General features: G+C 27.2%; 2 protein-coding genes across 5 annotated transcripts; one reads left to right on the top strand and one right to left on the bottom strand.

Moving 5' to 3' along the window:
• Nucleotides 1–16,011: 16,011 nt before the first annotated feature.
• Nucleotides 16,012–18,241, bottom strand: LOC131650518 (pectinesterase-like). Its single transcript, XM_058920221.1, has 2 exons — nucleotides 17,287–18,241; nucleotides 16,012–16,947 (listed from the first exon to the last, which is right to left on the bottom strand). The coding sequence occupies exons 1-2, from the start codon at nucleotides 18,176–18,178 to the stop codon at nucleotides 16,262–16,264; spliced, it is 1,578 nt and encodes a 525-aa protein (XP_058776204.1). The 5' UTR covers nucleotides 18,179–18,241; the 3' UTR covers nucleotides 16,012–16,261.
• A 1,867-nt stretch (nucleotides 18,242–20,108) lies between these two features.
• Nucleotides 20,109–21,461, top strand: LOC131646156 (uncharacterized). 4 transcript variants are annotated; one of them, XM_058916288.1, is made up of 4 exons: nucleotides 20,109–20,485; nucleotides 20,659–20,739; nucleotides 21,018–21,062; nucleotides 21,348–21,461. In XM_058916288.1, exons 1-4 carry the CDS (start codon nucleotides 20,316–20,318, stop codon nucleotides 21,358–21,360), a joined length of 309 nt encoding a protein of 102 aa, XP_058772271.1. In that variant the 5' UTR covers nucleotides 20,109–20,315; the 3' UTR covers nucleotides 21,361–21,461. The 4 variants fall into 4 exon arrangements, 2 of the variants coding, with proteins under 2 accessions (XP_058772271.1, XP_058772270.1); XR_009297322.1 differs by lacking the exon at nucleotides 20,659–20,739; XM_058916287.1 differs by lacking the exon at nucleotides 21,348–21,461 and having other exon boundaries at nucleotides 21,018–21,330.
• The last annotated feature ends 515 nt before the right edge of the window (nucleotides 21,462–21,976 follow it).

The following is a 21,976-nucleotide window of genomic DNA, read 5'->3' as shown; positions in this document are numbered from 1 at the left end:
ATTGGTTTGGTCAATATGTATAAAAGTTTTTCTCTTTAATTCAAAAAAAAAAGTATATGTTTTAGATTTTTGAAATACTTTTTTAAGATGATTTTGAAGCTTTTGTCTAGTGCGAAATCGTCTTAATGTGGTGTTTATTTTTGATTTAAAAGAAAGAAAAAAAAAATAAAGATAGAGCATTTATCTAAAGTATAAAATTGTTATGGTGTCTATAAAAAATATCAAAGTTTGTTTTTGTTTCTATAAAAGAAACTTGCATGTTTTGATTTCTATAAAATTATTAGATTTTTTCTTTACCCACCTCTCTATGGGGTCACCTCCAGCGAAAACCCCACTTTACCCCTAATTCGGAAATGCATTTCCGAAATATTTTTTTTGTAAATTTTTCGAGACTTCGGAAGTGCATTTATGAAAAAATCCCAAAAATTGAGATTTTGATTAATTCGGAGATGCATCTCCGAAAAAACAAAAAAAATATAAAAATTCCAAAAATTAATTTTAGGATATTAATTAATTCATATATCATAAATTTGATATAATTTATGAGTAATAATTAATAATAATTATATATTTTGATATAATTTATGAGTTATGAATAATAATTATTATATATTTCTATTCTAATTCATATTTTAAAATTTAAAATAATTTTAATTAAAAAAACTAAAATAATTTCACTTACAAAATGAGTTATAATTTTTTATTTATATATTTATATATTTAAAATAATTATTATGTATTTACAAAAAAAATTAAAAAAATGAGTGTTTTAATTTATATATTCATATAATAATTATAATAATTATTATATATTTATAAAAATTATTATATATTTATATAATAATTATTATATATTAATTATAAATATATTTATATATTTATATAATAATTATAAAAATTAAAAAAATGAGTGTTTTAATTTATAATAATTATTATATATTTATATATTATATATTTATATATTTCCCTTACAAAATTAATAATTATTATTATATATTTATATATTTCTATTCTGATTCATAATTAAAAATTAGTTATAATTTTTTATTTAGTTTAAAAAAATTAAAAAAAGATTTTGTCTTGATTTTATTTAATGAACAAATTTTATATTTAATTCTATATAATTCAAAATTTACTTATGGAATTAAAATTTTTTTGATTTATATAAGTTAGTAAAATAATTTTTAACTTTAAAATTGTTTAGGAAATTTTGATTCACCTTGATTTTATTGATTCACCTTCATTTTATACCTATTAATTGTATTGATTCACCTTGATTTTAATTTTTTAATAATTATTGAATTCTTTCGGAAGTGTATATCCGAAACATTCCAAGACCAATTTGGTCTTGGAATATTTTGGATATGCATCTCCGAAGACACCCCTCCCAAAAAAAATGTTTTCGGAAATGCATCTCCGAAAACCCAAAAAAGGGGTGTTTTCGGAAATGCATCTCCGAAAACACCTTTTTTTCGTGTTTTCGGAAGTGCATTTCCGAAATAAGACAAATTTTGAAGAAAAAAAAAACATGTCGGAAATGCATTTCCGAAGTGAGGATATTTTGGGTTTTTCGCCAGAGGTGACCAAGAAGATAGGGAGGTGGGTAAAGAAATTTTCAATTATTATGTAGGTAGTCTTAGTCACTCTTAGACCAATGTATTAATATGATATTTATATTGGAAAAAAAAGTAATAAATTTTGTAATATTTACTTTTATATTATTTACTATCACAAACACTAGTTACACTTTCAGAAGATTTTTATTTTTGTTGTTGTTAATTTTTAAAGCTTATTTCAAATATTGTTATGGATCTCCCGATTTGTTGTTGTGCTGACCCTATTATATATTTAATTAAATATTTTTTGATTTTTTGACAAATTAATTATCTTCTTAAACAAAAAATAAAAGTGAATCTTATTATTATTATTATTAATATAAAAAAACAAAGCATCTATTAAATATATATATATATATATATATATATATATATATATATATATATATATATATATATATATATATATATATATATATATATATATATATATATATATATATATATATATATATATATATATATATATATATATATATATATATATATATATATATATATATATATATATATATCATTCTCTTAATAATATGTCAATATTAAATGACACCAATGTGTCAAACTTAGTAATATGACACATTCTACAATTCTTTGCTGCTTATTAGTATAACAAAATTCACTGTTGAATTGAAAGTTATTATCATATAGATCATGTATAAAATTTAATATCAATTGGAAATTATTTGATATTTCAACAAAATGCATAAAAATTAACGTCTTACGAAATTTCATGAAAACTGTTAATTTATATCGTTCTCTTTAACATGGACAAAAATTAGGTACAATTTTACGGTTGATAATGTGATCTATATGATAATAGTTTTCAATTCTACGGTTGATTTTAATATGGACAAAACTTATGGATAAGTTTTTAGGCGTAGTTCTTACTATTTTTCAATGAAAATATAACAAATGTATAATTTTCTCTTACGCGTATGCAAATTTCTCCTATTTCACTCACTAAATAATATTTAAATATATTTATCATATTTTTATTAAAAGATAGTAAGAATTAAACTTAAAGAATTTTACCTAAGTTTTGTCTTTTAATATACCAACACAATGCGGGAGTTATATGTCATGTTACTGTATAATATTAGAAAAATGAATTGATGTGCATTAAAATACAAATTTAACACTTGTATGGAATGATGAAGTAACTCAAAGGACATGTTAACGTATGTCATTTTCTAATCTAGAACTTGACAGATAATTAACACGAGATTATCAATTGAATAATGACAAGTTAAGAAACTAACTCACATGGTTTAACTAGCTACATTAATACATAAACACAATTTGACCAATAATGGTCCTTTTGTTGATTTAACATTCTAATTGTAATTAGTGATAGGTACATAAGCCAATAAGCAAAAGATTTGAATTAATTTGATGTGAAACTACAACTCAGGTTAATTAATTATTCAAATGTCATTTTCTTCAAAGATAAGTCAAATAAAATATATTTTAATCAAAATTATTAATTAAATAAAAATTCAATCAGTCCGAAAAAATAGTAGCATCAACAATCAAATTATAAGATGTTTATAAACTAGATTTTATAAGCTAAACCACATAAAACTGAATTTGGATATTTTATCTTCACTACTATAGAAAATATAAGTTATATATATAGTTATCTTTTTAAATTTCATAGAAAGAAGCTTTATTAAACTGTTTTAATATATTTACATTAATTATTAATTATTTAATATATTTACAAACTGTTTTTTAAATTAATTAATGTCATTAAAATTATATTATTAAATAGAAAGAAGCTTTAATAAACTGTTCTAAAAAATGTTCTCAAAAAAGAATAAAGTGTACTAACAGTGTGCTGGAATATTTGGAAGATGAGAAATGATATCATTTTCAACAATGCAATTATGGATGAGGATGAACTATTCCATGGGATAATGAAATATTCTTGGTGGTGGTTAGCCATAGAAAGCAAGGATAGGATAATTAGTAGTTTTTATGAATGGTACAAAAACCCTTTGCTTTGTTGTTGATATTTTGAATTGTAGGTCATTTGTAGATGGTTGGTTTTTGTTTTGTAAGGGTTGGAGTACCCCTAGTACTCCATTCTCTAATCAAAATGGTTGCTTAAAAAAAAAAAAAACAAATCATATCTAGCCTTAAATTGAAATCACTTTTTTTTAATCAAAAGAGAGCATAGCCATATATATATATATATATATATATATATATATATATATATATATATATATATATATATATATATATATATATATATATATATATATATATATATATATATAAGAAAAAGGAAGAAGGTATAAAAATGAGGAGGGCAAGAACCTCACCTCAAACCTATTTAATCCTGTAATTAGGTAAATCTAATTTGTTTTTATTGTAGTCCAACTCAACATCTTTGTGGACAATATTCCACCAAGTAAAACTAGAAACCTTTAAACCTAAGTTAACTAATTTATCTACACAATGGTTACCTTTTAAAAAAATGTGAGAAGCAAAAAAAATTAAAATTACACATCTTAAACAAACAAGAATCTCTTCTACTACGAATTTGCTAAGAAACCACCGAAGAGTTACTAAAAGCAGAGACCACAAGAGAAGAATCACTTTAATTTTAATACATAATGGTTTATTTAATATATTTAAATACAGATAAAATTTAGAATATATCCTTCTTTATTTTTTATTTATCTTTTAGAATAAGTTTTGAATGTGTTATTAATAATTTAACAGTTATAATCATTATAGTGACTATCTATAAATTAAATCTTCTTATTTTGATGAGTTGAATTAATTTTTTTAATTTATAAAAGCCACTTTTTGCCACCGTAGAATCAAACCATCTCTATTATTTGCAAAATTTTCTTTTCTATTTCTTAATGTAATTAATTAACTTTCAATTTGATTCAATAAAGTGCACTGAATCTTGGTTTTCCAAACATACTACCCACAAGACTAAAGAAAAATAGAGTAGAGACATATATCGACAATGAGTTATGAACTAAAACGACAAATCATGATTTAGAATTTTAAGTCAATATAGAAATGTTGTTAGTAAGTCTTAATCACATTTTGCTTTTTCTAAATATAATTCAAAAAACTAATACTTTTCCTTAAGACTTAAGTGCAAGAACTTCACTAATCACTAGCTTACCTAAGGACAAGGACAAATTATGTTTTAATGGGTCATGGGCTTGTCATGTCATATATGTAAGCATGAATTAATTATAATTTTAATGTAGCATCTAAGATTGAATGGTTGAGAATCCATATAGCAAATTTGTTTTGTTTTCCACTTTATGAATAGTGCAAACTTATCATGTTGGTTGTAAGATTTCATGTAAAGAGTATTTTTCATATAGGTTTAAGGTTGTTCCAACTCTATGAGTTGTTTTATTGTACTAATTTAGGTTATTGCTAATCTAAGTTTGGCATAGTAATTTATGCAGTAAAAGATAGATTAAATAAATTCCCTATATAGAAGAACATTGGCACAATGTCCTAATAAATAGGTGTAATATGAAGTTTCCAGTCCTGCATTTTATGGAAGATTCTAATAATGCTTTTTCTTTATCAAGCTAATAATGCTAATTGGGTTTCTAATTTGATAGGTATCAAACTTGGATTAGTTCAATGTCCCATTACGAGTGCACTATATGTTCCCTACATAGGGATACTTTGATTAATTACATAGTCCTTTTTTTCTAATGCAAATAGAATTATGTAGAATTTAACTAGGCACTAAAAAATTTAAAAGCGACATCAGACTTACCGAAACATCAAGTACAATCAAATATAAAAATAATAAAACATTAAAAAAACTATAACAAAAAAAACAATCTAGAACCAATCGTTAGTTGATCTAGTGGTGATTGGCGCTCGACTTGGTAGATCGAACCACGATTCGATCCCTCGCAATTGCGATCGGGAGGGGATGGAACCAGCATCAGAAAACTCTGAAAAACAATATTACAAATCAATTAAAATTACGACATAAAAGACTCTAAAATCCTAAAAATTACAATTAAAACAAACAATATCCCTACTCTTTACTATTAGAAGGTTTTCCCTTCTTCTAAGATCTCATTGACTACTTCTAATTCTTAAACACAAAAAATTCTTTTATGCAATTTTTTGGAAGAAAAAAAAACTGTATATATTAAAAATTAGCAGTCTTTTAATTAATTGAAACCGATGAAGTAAAATTAATTTTAAATTTTTTATTTAAACAATAATATATTATGTGGGCAAGCTTCCTCCTAAGTTAACTCTTGAGGAAGTTTATCATTAATCGGGTCACAAAGTTTTAGTCTGTCTTTTCAAATGGTAGTTGGAGCAGTCCCCGCCCTGTAGGAGTTTTTTAAAAATCATAATTATAATAATAAACTACATGAATCAATTAATATAATGTTAGAATAATAATGTAAGTGTGAGAAAGTGGAAAAATAATCTCATATTAGATTGGAATGTGGTGACTTGAAAACAATCTGTTCGTTTAATCTTTAAAAAAATAGATTTTTTCTTTGTATTTTTAAAAATAAATTTTCCAAAATATCACAAATTTCTTTTATATTCGTTTTTTAAAACATAAAACACTTATTTTAATATCCTATAACATAAAAATACATTATTAAAGACTAAAATTTAGTCAAAATCACAATTTTTTTTAAAAAATTTTATTTTAAAAATGAATTTTATAAAAATCTAATTGAAATAGTTTCAAAATAACATAATTTTTTAAAATTTTGATATCTAATTTTTTTCTCATAAATAGATGAAATATCTCAAACCACATTTTAAGAATAATTATTCAAACAAAATTTTTATTTGAAGCTTTTATATATCTTTATAAAAAATTTTTTTACAAAATTATGTAACACTATAAAAATCATTTTAAAAAAAGCCAAAACAAACGGGTCCTATATAAGTGAGAGAACCCACTCACCTGTCACCTTAAAATTTTAGGTGTATTCCTCAACTATGTCTCAATGCTCCATAATAAATTTTTTTTTTCGAACCTAAGACCTCGAGAGGAACACACTCTCAAGACCCAAGCGATTCACCGCTAGACCACACACACGCACACATGCTCCATAATAAATAACTCCCCCAACAAATACATGACATGACATGAAGATGAACATGATACACTCATACACACAAACAATCCATTATTATTATTATTATTATTATTATTATTATTATTATTATTATTATTATTATTATTATTATTATTATTAGTATTATTATTGTTATTATTGTTATTATTATTATTATTATTATTATTATTATTATTATTATAACAAAATTGTTTTGCTTTCCACTTTATGAAAAGTGCAACTTATCATGTTGGTTGCGAACATACTACACGAGTAATGTCAAAACTAAAGAAAAAGAGAGGAGACATATACCAAAGTAGTTGTGAATTAAGACGACAAATAATGATTTAGAATTTGAAGTCAATAAAGAAATGTTGTTAGTAAGTCTTAATCATACTTTACTTTTTCAAAATATAATTTAAAAAAAAAAAAACATTGAGGTTTGAGAGTTATATTTTGGAAGTCGGAAGGGTCATTTTTGAATTTTATAAAATTTGAAAAAAAATACACATGTGTATATTATATTGTGTATATTGAGCAACTTCATTTTTCTCCATTCGCGTCTTATTAAGGTTGTCCAAAACAAAACGGACCAAAATATTCTTGTTAGGTATCCCGACACATATCTAAGTTTATGTTTGGATTGATAGAATGAAGCAGAATGAATTGGAATAAAATAAAATAAAATTTATATTTTATTGTTTAGATAAGTTAAAAAAAAATGTAATGGAGCAGAACTTGATGAAATGTAATTGATTCCATTTCATCACCTTTCTTCATTATTTTTATTCTCTGATTTGGACGAAATAAAAAAAATTAGTCTATTCCATAATGAAATATTCAAACAAAAGAGAGACATTTTTTCCACTCTACTATGTTCAATTTCATTTTATTCCGCTCCGTTAATGTTTCAAAATTTTGTAGGATTTGAAAGTCTTAACTTTTTTCATTCAAAATTTTTTTATTCCAAATTATTAAAAACTTTTCTTAATTTTAGAACAATTTTTTCCTTTTTAAAAGAAAAACTAAAATTCTCTCTCTCTTTTAATTTACATAAAAAAGTGTTTTTTCAAAAAAATATTTTTAACTTTTTTCTCAAAACAAATAGTTCAAAAAATAAGGTCTTAAGCCCATAAAAATGATCTTATTAATATTTAATGAATCAATTAATTGTATTAAATATTTTTAAATAAAATAAAATTTATATTTAAATATAATGGTAATGTTAATGGATATAAGTGAAGAGTTAAATATAAAAAGAATTTATAAAAAAAATTCTACCTTGATTTTATTAAAAATTAAAAATTATTTTTTATTGCTTTTTTTAACATAAAGTTTTTATTTATAGATTTCTTAATCAGTGTCCTTCAGGCAAGTTATCATTATATAAAACATAATAATTTTGAATCGTTAAAGAAATTAACCTTTACTTATAATAATGATAACATTTAACATTTTTTTATTATAATAATTACATGAGCTAGTATACTTTATATGGTCGACCAAAGCCAAATCTCTTGACCTTTTAATAGCACCATTCCTTTGAACTTATTTTCATTCACAAGCACATATTTATTTGTAAACCCTTTCATCCATTCCCATATACATAGCTCTCCTTACATAATTGGCTAAAAAATATATGGATAACTCATTCAATTGTTGAATTGCTCATACTTTCTCTTTTCTTTGTAACCATTACCCTCAAGTGTGTAACCATTACATTGGAACCACTAATACGCTATCAACCCTACGTTCTATTTCCTTCCATGATGTTTCCCTTAAGGTTACCATGAACCAAGCTATTGAAGCATACAAACTTGTGTCAACCGTGGATTTGAACAATTTCAAAGACAATAAAGCCAAGTCAGCTTGGGAAGACTGTGTAGAACTTTGAGGATACAATTTATCAACTTAATCGCTCAATAAACTCAAACAATTTAAATGACAAATTAATTTGGCAAAGTGCTTCCATTACCAATCATCAAACTTGTCAAAATGGTTTCATGATTTCAACCTTCCCTCTCACTTAAACTACTTCCCTTCCATGCTAACCAACTTTACTAAATTTCTTAGTTACTCCTTGTCCATTAGCTACACTTTAGTTTCTTCATCCTCGCCGCCATCAGTGTCCTCTTTGCCGATCACAAAATAAAATGATCGGAGAAGTTTTTATCAGATGAATTCACCTATTGTGGTGTGCACAAGATGGAAGTGGAAACTATAGGCAAAGTCAGAATGGAGTTGAATATGAAAATCCATTTGATAGCAACCTTCTCCCTCTATTTCAATTAAGAAGGAAGGTTGAAATCAATGAAACTATTTTGGCAAGTTTGATGATTGGTAATGGAAGCACTTTGCCAAGTTAGTTTATCATATAAGTTGTTTGAGTTTATGGAGCGATTAAGTTGATAAATTGTATCCTCATAAAGCTCTACACAATCTTCCCACGCTGACTTGGCTCTATTGTCTTTGAAATTAATCAAATCCATGGTTGACACAAGTTTGTATGCTTCAATAGCTTGGTCCATGGTAACCATAAGGGAAGCATCATGGAAAGAAGAAGAATCTAGGGTTGATAGTATATTAGTGGTTCCAATGTAATGGTTACACACATGAGGGTATGGTGTTTGATGGCATGATAATTCTTTGCCATGCACAAAACAAGAGAGAAAGAGAGAAGAAAAGAGAAAGTATGAGCAATTCAATAATTGAATATGAGTTTATCCATATGTTTTTCAATGGCTAATTATGTAAGGAGAGTTATCTATGTATATGAGAATGGATGAGAGGGTTTACAAAGAAACATTTGCTTGTGAATGAAATTAAGTTCAAAGGAATGGTGCTATAAATAGGTTAAGAAATTTGGCTTTGGTAGACCATAAAAAGTATACTCCATCATGTATTTATTATGATGAAAAAAAAGCTGACAATTGAATCACTAATAAAAATAAAAGTTAAACATTTTTTAACGAATTAATATTAGTATGTTTAATATTTATTTTATTAAAATTAAATATATTTAATACAATTAATTGATTTTTATGAACCTTAAAGCCTGGTTTTTTGAAATATTTGTTTTATAAAAAAGACATAATTTAAAAATACTTTTTAACAAAATATTATTGTTTTAGAAAATATTTTCTGAAAATATTCTTAATAACTCGATCTCAAATTGAAGATAAGAGATTAAATTCTAGTTACGTTGAGTCCTTGATTCAAGACGTTAAAGTAATTAGGATTTTCATCCAAACTAGTTGTTCTAGGCATTGATTGTATTATGCAAAATATTATAGAGTATATTAAAGCTGTTTTTGGTGTAGAAGGGACACATGTTGAACACAATGTTTTAACATTTGTGCTGGAACATCTAATCTTTGACAACAAACAAATATTATTACAATTTTAATTCAGACTTATTTTATCCAAGATTCACCTTACAAATTAGATCTATGAAGAGAGTTAATTTGGATATGTTTTTGTACAACATGTAAAACACGGTATTCTAACATGTGTGCAGGGCAACATCTGGCCCCGGTCAACAGACCATGATGGATGTTGCTAGGTGTGAAATTTTTTATTGAGATCTAATTAGATTTGTTGCAGATTGTTTAGCAATGTTTTGTGTGATTTGTTTATTAGACAACTGTTGAAGATCAAATAAGATTTAAATGAAAATTTAAATTTGAATTTGAAATATAACACATTATATATTTTATTGGATCCAACAAATTCAGCTATTATTTTGGACAAAATTAATTCAAAAATTCAAAAGGAGAAAAGTTCATAATGCATTGCTATTTAAGGAGGCTCAAATCTCATGTTCGAGATCAAGTTTTGTGCGATATAGAATTAAGTTCTTTGTGCTAGGTTTTTTTAGGCTTTTGTTATTTGTATTCCATGCTAATGCTATCACATATATCATATGTAGTGAATATTTTTTTTGAGTAGAATTTTCTCCTAGATATGATTTTACTGAACTAGGTTATCGATCTCTTGTGTTACTTTATTGCTTTCTAGCTTTTGCATTGTATTATATTATTGTTGATGTTATTCTGTTGTCATTCTGGTTTAATAAATTGGACTAGTTATTCCAATATTGTATCCAATATTTATACTTATTCCAACATTGTATCCAATATTTATTCCCTCGGAAACATAATTTCAGTTTTGCTTTGAAGAAACCCTAATAAAACATGGGATGGAGGGAAATGGGATTACTCAATATACTTTACATATATGTTTTTTTTCCAAATCCCATAAAAATCCAAAAATGTCCCTTCGCCATTTCTGAAACATAACTTTAGATGCAATCGAAGTTTTTTTACAATAAATACAATAGGTTTTTTACTAGTATGTAACATTTCATCTAGATATACCTATGATTTTTTATACATGAAATAGTACTTTAAAATTAACTTTCAGTTGATTGTGATATAAGGTAAATCTGAAAGTTAACTTCCGTCCATCGAAATTTTCTATAGCTTTTCTAAAATATTATAAAGTTTTTTACTTTTTTAATTTTGCAGCAAATTCTTCAAAAATACATGAAGTTTTTTAAACATTTATGATATATTCTATAGATATAGATGCGATTACTTCAGCATGTAATAGTATCTAAAGTATAACTTTTAGACAAGCTCCTTTAACTTTTTTTAATAAATTTACATAAATAACATGATATATGATGCATAACAAATGTATTTTTTATTTATTTATAACAATTAAAAACATATATAAATTATAATAAACAACCACCTTCGAGAATTTTGCAAATTTATAAGAAACAGTGTAAATAATAATAGAATCTAATCGATTTTGTTAATAATAATAATAATAATAATAATAATAATAATAATAATAATAATATTAATAATTATAATTCCGTCAAAATAATATAAATAATAATAATTATTATTATTATTATTATTATTATTATTATGGATTATAAATTATTGAAATATTTTATATTTAAATATTATTTATTTATTATATTTTAGTAATTATCATGTGGATGCAGTTTATTGTCCGTTTGTCTTTTATTTCTCTCTGTTTGTCTTTTATTTCTCTGTATGAATTTCACAATTAATTTATATTAGAATGGTTTAGTCGGTTGCAACACCGAATACCAAAATTTAAGAAAAAAATATTTGAACATATATTTATATTAATTATATTAGTTATTTATTAAATTAAAAATATAAATTAATTAAAAGTGATTAAATAAAATTAAAAAGTTAATAAAATTTCTTTTCTAAAATGATTTAATTAATTAGTTAAATATAGGCTGAAATAACACCACTTTTAAGACATTAACCCATCAAAATAACAATTAAATAATGGCACAATGTTATCACCTCGCATCGTTGGTCCCACTCGTTGATTTTGATCGTAGATATAATTTCTTCCACTAATCTATATTAGCCAAATGGATAATATTTAGTTTCCAGTTTCAATGTTAGGTTGTTCTAAATCGAGCTTCGTAACTTCCAAATTCACCCACCTCTATAATCAATTTAACAGATACTAGTATATGGTTATTTGTGTGTCGTGTTCAAGTTCATGTTATGTATTGAATCATGAAACCATGTGTCCCTCAAGGATTTGTTGTTATATTAAACTTTTTTATATAAATAAATAATATTGCAAATGCATCAAGTAGTTCATTTAATTTATGATAATCATGGTTTATTATTATAATTATGATTAATTCCTATACATAAGAGAAGGACTGCTCTAACTACCATAGGAAAAGATAGATTAAGAAGTTGTGACTCGATTAATGATAGACTTCCCCAAACAATTAGCTTAGGAGGAAGCTTCCCCACATATTATTTGTTTTAATAAAAATAATTAAAATTGATTTGACTACATCGGTTTCAATTATTTGAGTGCTAATTGGTGGAGCAAACTTTTGATATGCTAGAGAAGAGGTGGACTGAATGATTGATAAGCAAACACTCAATTTAGTTATTGAGTGAAAAAAAGTACAAGGGTGACAATAAATTGAATAACTCTGATGCAATCTAAAATTTAATTATATAGCATATTCAGTTAAAATTATGTGAGATATAAGATGGGATAGAAGGTGAGATCACGTTCCTTTGATAAAGAGATAAAGATAAGGGTTTTTTCTTTATGCGCTTGTCAATGGGCCTTCTTAGCGGGCCTTGCTGATAGCCCACAAGAGTTGTTCCCTAAGCCTTTCTTCCAACTTTGTAGAGGGAGGGCTTTTTCGGGTTTATCTTTAGCCCGAATTCTTGTGGAAGGAAGTAAAAGACGTAGTAAATTTCCTCCCCATAACTTTTGAAATGAGTGTTATAAATCATTTGATAATTACTTCCTTACAACTGCACCCAGTGGTTGTAATTTTATTAAATTCTTCTAGAAATTTTGTGTGAACAGAAGAAAGGTGCACAATCTTAAAAATTTAGGCTATGTAGACAATGTCGTTCCTTCTGAGGCATCGCTATGAAAACTATAAGAAGCATTTCAGAGTGATGCAATTGTTAATGAAATTTTCTTCGAAATAAGATAAGCATGCCATCTTTAAATGACAACGGTCGATAATATTTAACTAATCTTTGATTTTTAGATAAAATAAGGGGTTATTCCTCGATGCTTCAAATTAATATAATGTCTAGGACTATTCCCCGATTACTAGGACTACTGGCTTATTGAAAAAGATGTTAATTAAAGTGTACAATTTCATATATTCTCGCATATTGACTGAGAGGGTGCAATCTCTTGTGCATGAGATGTAGAAGAAAGATAAAGCTATAACATCTTCCTGGTCGACGTTATCCACTACTGATGTCTCTCTTGCCAAGGTGAACCATGAATTGTAATCTCCTCGTAAGATAGTGGAAGAATAGGGTTTATCCTTGAATAAGGCTCAAGAAAATTGGAAAAGAGATGAACATGAGCTTCATGAGATACGTCATGAAAACCTTAAGTTGTCAAAAGAGTATGCAAATATTAGGGAAGAGAGCTTCTTTGTTCTACATGTTTCTTTTGAGAATGTTGTTCCAATAATGGAATTATTTTATCCCACTGTGGATATTTATCAAGAGCAAGTCCGACCTGATCTAGTGATGATGGAGGGAAAACAGTCTTTGTTGGGGGACACGCCGATTTTGTAGTCTCCCTTTCTTGTTTCAGGGGACCGTCTCTAGGGACTGTGTTGAGCCAAAGTTTGATATCGCTTTCTTTCCCCCAATTTAAAACCTGGTTCGACGTCAACAAAATGGGGACTCACCTCATCCTTTGGAGTGGTAGCTACTAAGAGTGGGTGAGCCCATATTACCACTTTGTGATTAGTTTTTTATTATTCATATTTCTTATGTTGTGGGGTTTTCATTTCTTTGGTTGTAGTTTTGTGATGTTCTTCAAAACACCCAAATTCGTGGTTCTCTTATAATGATAAAGAAGATAGTTCAATAAAACTTTATTCATTCATTTTTAAAAGGAGAGTATTACTTGTATATAGAATAAAGGAAAATCTAACCAATCAACATGGTCATTGATTATTCTTCTTTAATTGTGTTGATACTATATTATATAGCCTTACTCAGAATTGTACCCGCATCTACCAAGTTAGACCCATTTGTGTCATACTCGCCAGGATGTTCGTTTTCTCTTTCGAGTATTTGATTACACTACCTTGAAAAATACCTTTCGAAAAACAATATTACAACGACTTCCTTGTGAACCATGGTGGTATCTCATTTTTAGGCTTTTTTTTTTGTTTTTAATAAAAGATATCTCACTACGGTCATTATTAAATACGTAGTGAAATGTACCCGGAATTACATGGTTCGAATCCCAGTTTCCTCAATTTTCAATTTTATTGTTAACAAAATGGAATGTCATTGTATAACATAACAATTCATTTAGTCAACTATGGTGTAAAGTCCAATCATTTCGTCACAGTTCTTCTTATCAACCATGATGAAAAGTGATATTCATTTATATATAAGCGAAATTATCTCTCGCTCTGTACATAACTATTATTTCTCTCAAAAGAAAACCCTAACATATTTCACTCTTCTCTCTCAAAACATAACCCTAACATCCATGTCACTAATCACACATACTGCAACTTTCAGATTCGTCTTTACAAAACTAATACAGTTATGTCGTCTTCACCAATGGCTACTTTCGGGTTCATTCATTAAACTTATCTATTATTGTTTAGTTTATGTTTCTGCTTATGGTTTTTGTTTCAAACCCTAAGATTTAATGTTCTGAGTTGTTTATTTTTCTGTGTATATTTATGCTTGTTCTTACTTATAGGTATGGTTGGATGAATGAAAAAAAGTAACAAGGATGAAGCTATATTGTGAGATCCAAATCAACCAAGATGCGGACATAGTGCCCAAACGGTATCTTAAAAGCAGATTTGTTTGAGGCAGCATAAATGCAGATCGGGGTTCCGACACTGCTGGCAATAGCAAAAAGTATTTGGGGTCTCCTCTACTCTTGGGAAAGTCGGTGAGTTCTGATCAACACTTGAGCATAAGTTTGCTTCAAAGTGGACGGGAAAAAATCTTTTGCTCCATGGAAAAAGCTTGAGAATACTATGCGGCAAGGTCCAAGCATTGACAGATCGAACCTTTTAAACATCCTCTAAGGAAGAAAAAGCGAATTCAAAGAATCCATTTCCCAAAGATTTAATCCACCCCCCTCATTTTCCAATTGAAGGTTATAGTTCCAACTGTTTGTTCCTCAGGTTCACCACAGTGAGCGATTGTGATTCCTTAGACCAGACAACTCTTCCATGAAGGTGATGTTTACAAGCTTCAACTCCAAGAGAGTATTCATCTTTTGAGATTGTAATAGCTAGACGATCCCCTTTGAAGCAGGGAATATGAAATTGACTCAGTGGGATACTACAGACGTTGTTAAAAATTGCAGAAGCAAAGTATTTTGCCTTCTGAATAACAGGTATTTTATCAGTTATGTTGTGAGCATTGTGAGAGACAAAGCTTGTGTTTGAGTTTTGTTTAAGGGAATAGTAATGAAGCATCCATGATGGTGAAGGAGAAAGGTAGAAGAGAAAGAATGAAAGTCTATTCGGAGAGAACAAAACTAGCCGTTACTGACCATTTTCAGCAAAGCTCCAGCTGTGGAAATCAATGATATTAAAAGACGAATTTGAAAGAGAAAAAAATACAATTTCACAACAAAGACGGAAAAAAAGACAATTTTGCACCTAGACAATAATAAAGCTTCGGAATCAAATAAAAAACTCAAATATATATTTTTTAAATTAAAAAAAAAAACCATTATTGTATACAAAATTACAAATAAAATATTAATATAAGAGGAAGAAACTAAGTTAACACTATTTTATCTTTACAACTTTATTGAGATTAAATATTATCAGACAAACAAATAGATAAGAACCGACAAATTGCATAGCATCTTGGTATAGCCTTTGTAGTACAAAGAAATATCCAACAAAAACTACCCGACACCAATTGTCACCATCTCCTTTTCTATACAAAGAAGCCAAACTCATCTTTTCAAGTCTTCTCCAATGTATCACTTTCATAAACCTGCATCAAACGGCACACCAGAAATCCAAGATTCACCCGCCAAAAAGTTACCAACAGAAAATTTAACTGCTTCTGAAGGATTTGTAATTACATGAAAACCAGGCCAATTCACTCTCCCCTTTGTATTAGCACCCTCACCAACATTCATATATTCACCATAATAAAGTGTACTCAAGGCAAAACCACCATTCCATGGAGTCCAACCTTGTGGATTTATAACACCATCTATGTTACTTTTCATCACAACTGTTCTTGAATACTTCTGCCACGGTCTACCAAGATAACTTTTCACTGAATTCTGATATGGTTTCAAATCACCCGCGGCAGTTATACGGCAGTTATGGATCACTATTCCGGTGTTCTCATTTGGATCTGTTCTTCCCTGTGCCGTTACCGAGTTCTGTTGGTTGCTCATCGGTTTTCTGATTAAGATGTTGCAGTTTTGAAGAACGGTTACAGCATTTCCGAAGATGAAATCGACAGTTCCGTAGATGTTACAGTCACGGTAGAATTGACGGTTGGCATAGACGTAAAGAGTATCTTGGTAGCCTATGAAGGAGCAACGGTAGAAAACGGAGTGATCGGCGCCAGAACGGAGAGCCACCGCTTGGTGCTTTTGTGGTCCGGCAGTGTTCTCGAAGGTCATATCTTTTGCTATGAATCCATCTCCCATAACAGCTGCAGTAATTATTTATTTTTTAAGAGTTAGAACTTTAGATTTTATTTATTTACTATTTATATTCATGTATTTAAAGAAAGTACTAATTTGAAAAATAGTATCTGTTTTTATAAAAGATACAATTTTGACAGCGATATATATGACAAAAAGTTTATGATTCAATTTGTACATAAATAAGTACTGCATGTCCCTGTCCTAACTATTGAGGCCAAAGTGATATTTATGTACATAAATAAGTTTATGATTAAGTTAATTCAAAAGTGTTTTCATGTTATAATTGTTACTATTTCATTGATCATAATATGATTAAATTAGTGATTTATAGTTAAAGAACTTACCAAAAGTAGCTGAACGGAAAGTAGTAGAACCATCTTGAGCATTATGATTACCGGTAACAATTGTGGAATCCATTCCATCTCCGAATATCATTATGTTTTTCACTGTTTTCTTTATATCAATGTTCTCTTTATATACACCTGCTTTCACATGAATAATAACTCTTCCTTTTCCACTTCCCTTAGCAGCAGCTACACCTTCTGAGATTGTCTTATAGTCCCCACTTCCATCTTGTGCCACCACAATATCAGCACTTGGTGGTGATTGCAAAAGTTTTCTATCTGAACCTGAAAGCCAATGTGGAAATTTATCCGATAACAACCGTCTTCCTCCATTTTGTTTAGTATTAGACAATGATGAAGAGGCTAAAGTGTTGCTAATGGACAAGGAGTTGCTAAGCAGTTTAGTGAAGTTGGTTAAGATGGAAGGAAAGTAGGTTAAGTGAGAAGGAAGGTTGAAATCAATGAAACCATTTTGACAAGTTTGATGATTGGTAATGGAAGCACTTTGCCAAGTTAACTTGTCATCTAAATTATTTGAGTTTATGGAGCGATTAAGTTGATAAATTGTATCCGCATAAAGTTCTACACAATCTTGCCATGCTGACTTGGCTCTATTGTCTTTGAAATTATTCAAATCCATGGTTGACACAAGTTTGTATGCTTCAATAGCTTGGTTCATGGTAACCTCAATGGCAATATCATGGAAGGAAGAAGAATGTATGGTTGATAGTGTATTAGTGGTTCCAATGTAATGGTTACACACTTGAGGGTATGGTGTTTGATTGCATGATAATTCTTTGCCATGCACAAACAAGAAAGAAAAAAACAGAAAGTATGCAAGGAAACAATTGAATAAGAGTCTATCCATATGATTAGAAAATGGAGTTTGCATGGTATGAAAATGTTATGTTTAGGAATAAAAGAGAGGATTTGGTTATGAATGAAAATAAAGTGTAAAGGAATGGTGATATTTATAGGTAAAGAGATTTGGCTTTGGTAGGCTGGCTATAAAGGTTTATACTAATTTGTGGGTGTAGAAGCTTAGGATAAAGAAATACATATAGTGTTTTGTAATGGCCAGACATCAAAATTAGTGTTTAATATATTTATCCACAAAATATATGCTAATTATGATTTTAATTAAAATTATTTGTTGATGGTAAAATATTTAGAACTCGATAACACTGAGATTCTACGTATCCCTTTTAACCTAATCGGTGATTGTTTGTGTTCAAATTTAACTAAGAGGAATGCTAGGTTGACACTGCAATTATCACACCGTATGCATACACCGTAAATTTTAAATTCATTTTCTATTGGCACAAATTTCCATTTCCATTAAAATAATAAATAAATCCAAAAGAGTATACAATATCGTATAAATATACGATGTAAATGTAAAATTTTGTGTAAGGATATCATTGCTCTTTAACTAATGCATATATTAAAAAAAAAATTGAAGGAATTTTATCGTCTATTTTAATTATTTACGATTTAAAGAATTAAACTCATAAAAAAATTACAAAATTAGCTTTTGCTAATAGTAATTATTTAAATTTGATTTAAATCAGAGATAAGAAAAATGAATCTTCTCATTTCCGTATTAAAAGCCTAAAAAAATCATACTGAAATTAAAATGATTTTCCAGATTTTGTTTAGTTGGCGGTCATGCTAAGCCACTCCTTTGGGTACTTTCATATATTTATTTATGTAAATTTTATTATTAAATTATTTGTGTTTTAAATTCTTTATTTTGGGCTTCAGCTTTTTATTATATTATATTATTTTATCATTAAAAAAAATCCGTACCTATCAAAACTATATGCTACAAATAACTCAATAAAAATACTAATCAATAATGGGACCATACATATGGTTCTTTCCATTTAACATTATCACTTTTATGACATTAATCAATCATCTAGATAACAATTAGATAATCGCATAACGTTATCACTTATCACCTCACATTTGGATTCCACTCATTGATTTTGATCGTAATATAAGCACCCGTTTATTTATACTTCAAAATATAATTTTTTTTTTTTAATTTTTAAAACAGTGTTTAATTTTTTTTAATGAATTATACGTATTTATATATAAATAATTAAGATTATTTAAAAATAGCGGGTTTTCTATATTAAAAATGATAACAAAAAATAAAAAATAAATTCCATTTAATTTTTCACTTAAAGTTTTTAATAAAAATTTATCTATATTTTTTTAAAAATTAAAAAATATATAATATTCTAAAAATTGTTTTTAAAAAAGTTAAAACAAATTGACCTAAATCTAATTCATAAGAAATAGAAGCTACTATCTAAATAATTCAAGAGAAAAAAGAAAGACAAGTGATGATGCAATAATTAATAGGTAGGTCAACCATATGTTTATCACATAACACACACGATATGACTCGTGAAGCTTTAAGATTTTGATTAGGATACCATTTTTTTCTTTTCATCTAAACTGAACCATAACCAGTAATTATATTAGGTGTTCATTACATATATAGCTACATGGTCACGAACACATACAATATTCATCCTAAATAAGGCAATTACAGATATATGTACTTTTGTTGGGGTTCATGCTTATGTGTACATCTACAATATAAGAAAATAACATGTTCTGCCAAATACCATTTTACCCCTCTGTTCTTAAAATTGGCCACGTGGATGACTTCTGCTTTAAGCTCTCATTTTATTCATTTGTTCATTCTTTCTTTAGTTGCTTTTTAATACAATCTCAAATTAATATATCACATAATATTCTAACCTTCTCATTTATGGCTTATGTTTCTCTCTCTTCATTATCCTCTCTTCTACGTCTTGCCATTCTCCACTTCTTCTTCTTCTTCTTCTATACAACCTCATAAAAAAAATTCTTTTACACCTTTCCACACACATTTTATAAAAAATGTTGTCTTTTAAAATGCAACATTTCTTCTATTCATTTTTTAAAACATTATTTTGTTTGCATTTTACTAATAATTTTGGTGCTAATTTTTGCAGATCTTCTATAATGAGATGAAACAAAAAACTTTTAGATCTGAAATGAGACCGTGTAAAATTAAAACGGCTTCCAGCAGATCTGAAATCAAAATCACGGGAACATCGGATCTGAAATTGAAATCACTGGATCTGATATCAAAACCACCAGATTTGAAATCAACTCTCATCTTCTTCATACTTACAAGGTTTGTCTTTTCACTTTTGCCATTGTTTTCCATGTTTTGTTGTGTTTTGAGGTTATGCTTTTTATTTTCGATTTTATCGTGTTCAAGGTCAAACTGTGAGCAATATGTGTGTGTTGCAATGCTGAAACTTTGATGTTGCGGTTTTTTTATTCTTTTCCTTTTGTGTTTTTCAGATCTCGCCATTTTCTTCTTTTAAATTTCACCTTGCTCAACTTTTGTATTTTGTCTGTTACGATTTTTGGCCCTGATTTAAAGTAAGTTTGTATTTTTTTTCATTTTAGAAAGTCTTTTGTAAGTGTGCAATTGTTTTTTATATTTCGGTAGCCAATCCAATGAGTTATTTGTTGAATAAATTGATATGTTAAAATTAATTTATATTTGTATCAGCAACTATAAAATTTTGATCCTAATTATTTTTCTGTAATTTTAATGTAGCAAAGATTTGTCAAATAATTATTATGTTTTGTAAATATTTTTAAGTTTGTATTGTTGTAAAATTCAACATTATTAATTTGTTATATGTATTGAATAGGATTATGAAATGGAACAATGGAAGGAGGGTATCAAAATTCAAGAGGTATCAAAAGGATTATGAATTTGAAGATTGTTATCGACTGTAATTTGAGTTTCAATTTTTGGTTTGAGAAATGATTCTATTTTAGATATCAGATCTAGTGGTTTTGTACCATTTTAAAATCAATAAAGTTTCAATTTATTCTATATATTCTATATATAACTTTAAAATGGTACAAAATCTGATTTACTTTTACACAATATTTTTTTTATCTTTTCAGACACGTCACATCAATCTTTTTCTTCTCTTTTCTCTCATGTCTCATCTCTTCTCTACAATATTTTGCAGGTATGAAAAATAATAATCTCACTTTAAGGCTTTTTGCTACAATAACTGTACAACTCTATCCAACTTTATCACTATTCAAAAAATGTGTGACAAGACAACACACATTTTAGTATATTTTTATGTGCATCATATATATTCAATATTTTTTTCACTCATAAACAAAACTATTAACTCTTTCCCATCTATACATTCCAACATAAAATAGGGATTACCACATAACATTTTAATTTTTTTTTAAAAAGGCACCAACTAAAAACCAATACTATATTATATCAACTTTTTCATATCTATTTTCAAAAATACTAAAACACAAAAAAACTTCTCAAATTAATTTTATAATTAAAAATTAAAAATTGTTTATAATAAATATAAATAAATGATTGATAAGTACCCGGATAAAAGTTAGCTAATATTTGGTCCACATATATTCAATAATATTCAATAATATCAAATTGTAAAAAGAATGATGAGATGTTAGTATTATTTTATACCATTTATAGTATTCAATAATAATTACGATAGTAATTATTAATGTTTTGGTGTTAATTTATGCAGATCTCTTTATTTGATTATTTTTGTTGAAAATGAAGTATGATCAATATTATTTATTGTGTTTATATTGATTTTAA

The sequence above is a fragment of the Vicia villosa genome, linkage group LG2 (assembly GCF_029867415.1).
Source record: "Vicia villosa cultivar HV-30 ecotype Madison, WI linkage group LG2, Vvil1.0, whole genome shotgun sequence".
Lineage (NCBI taxonomy): Eukaryota > Viridiplantae > Streptophyta > Magnoliopsida > Fabales > Fabaceae > Vicia > Vicia villosa.
The sequence above is the reverse complement of the archived record's forward strand: the minus strand, read 5'-3'. Positions and strand labels throughout refer to the sequence as shown.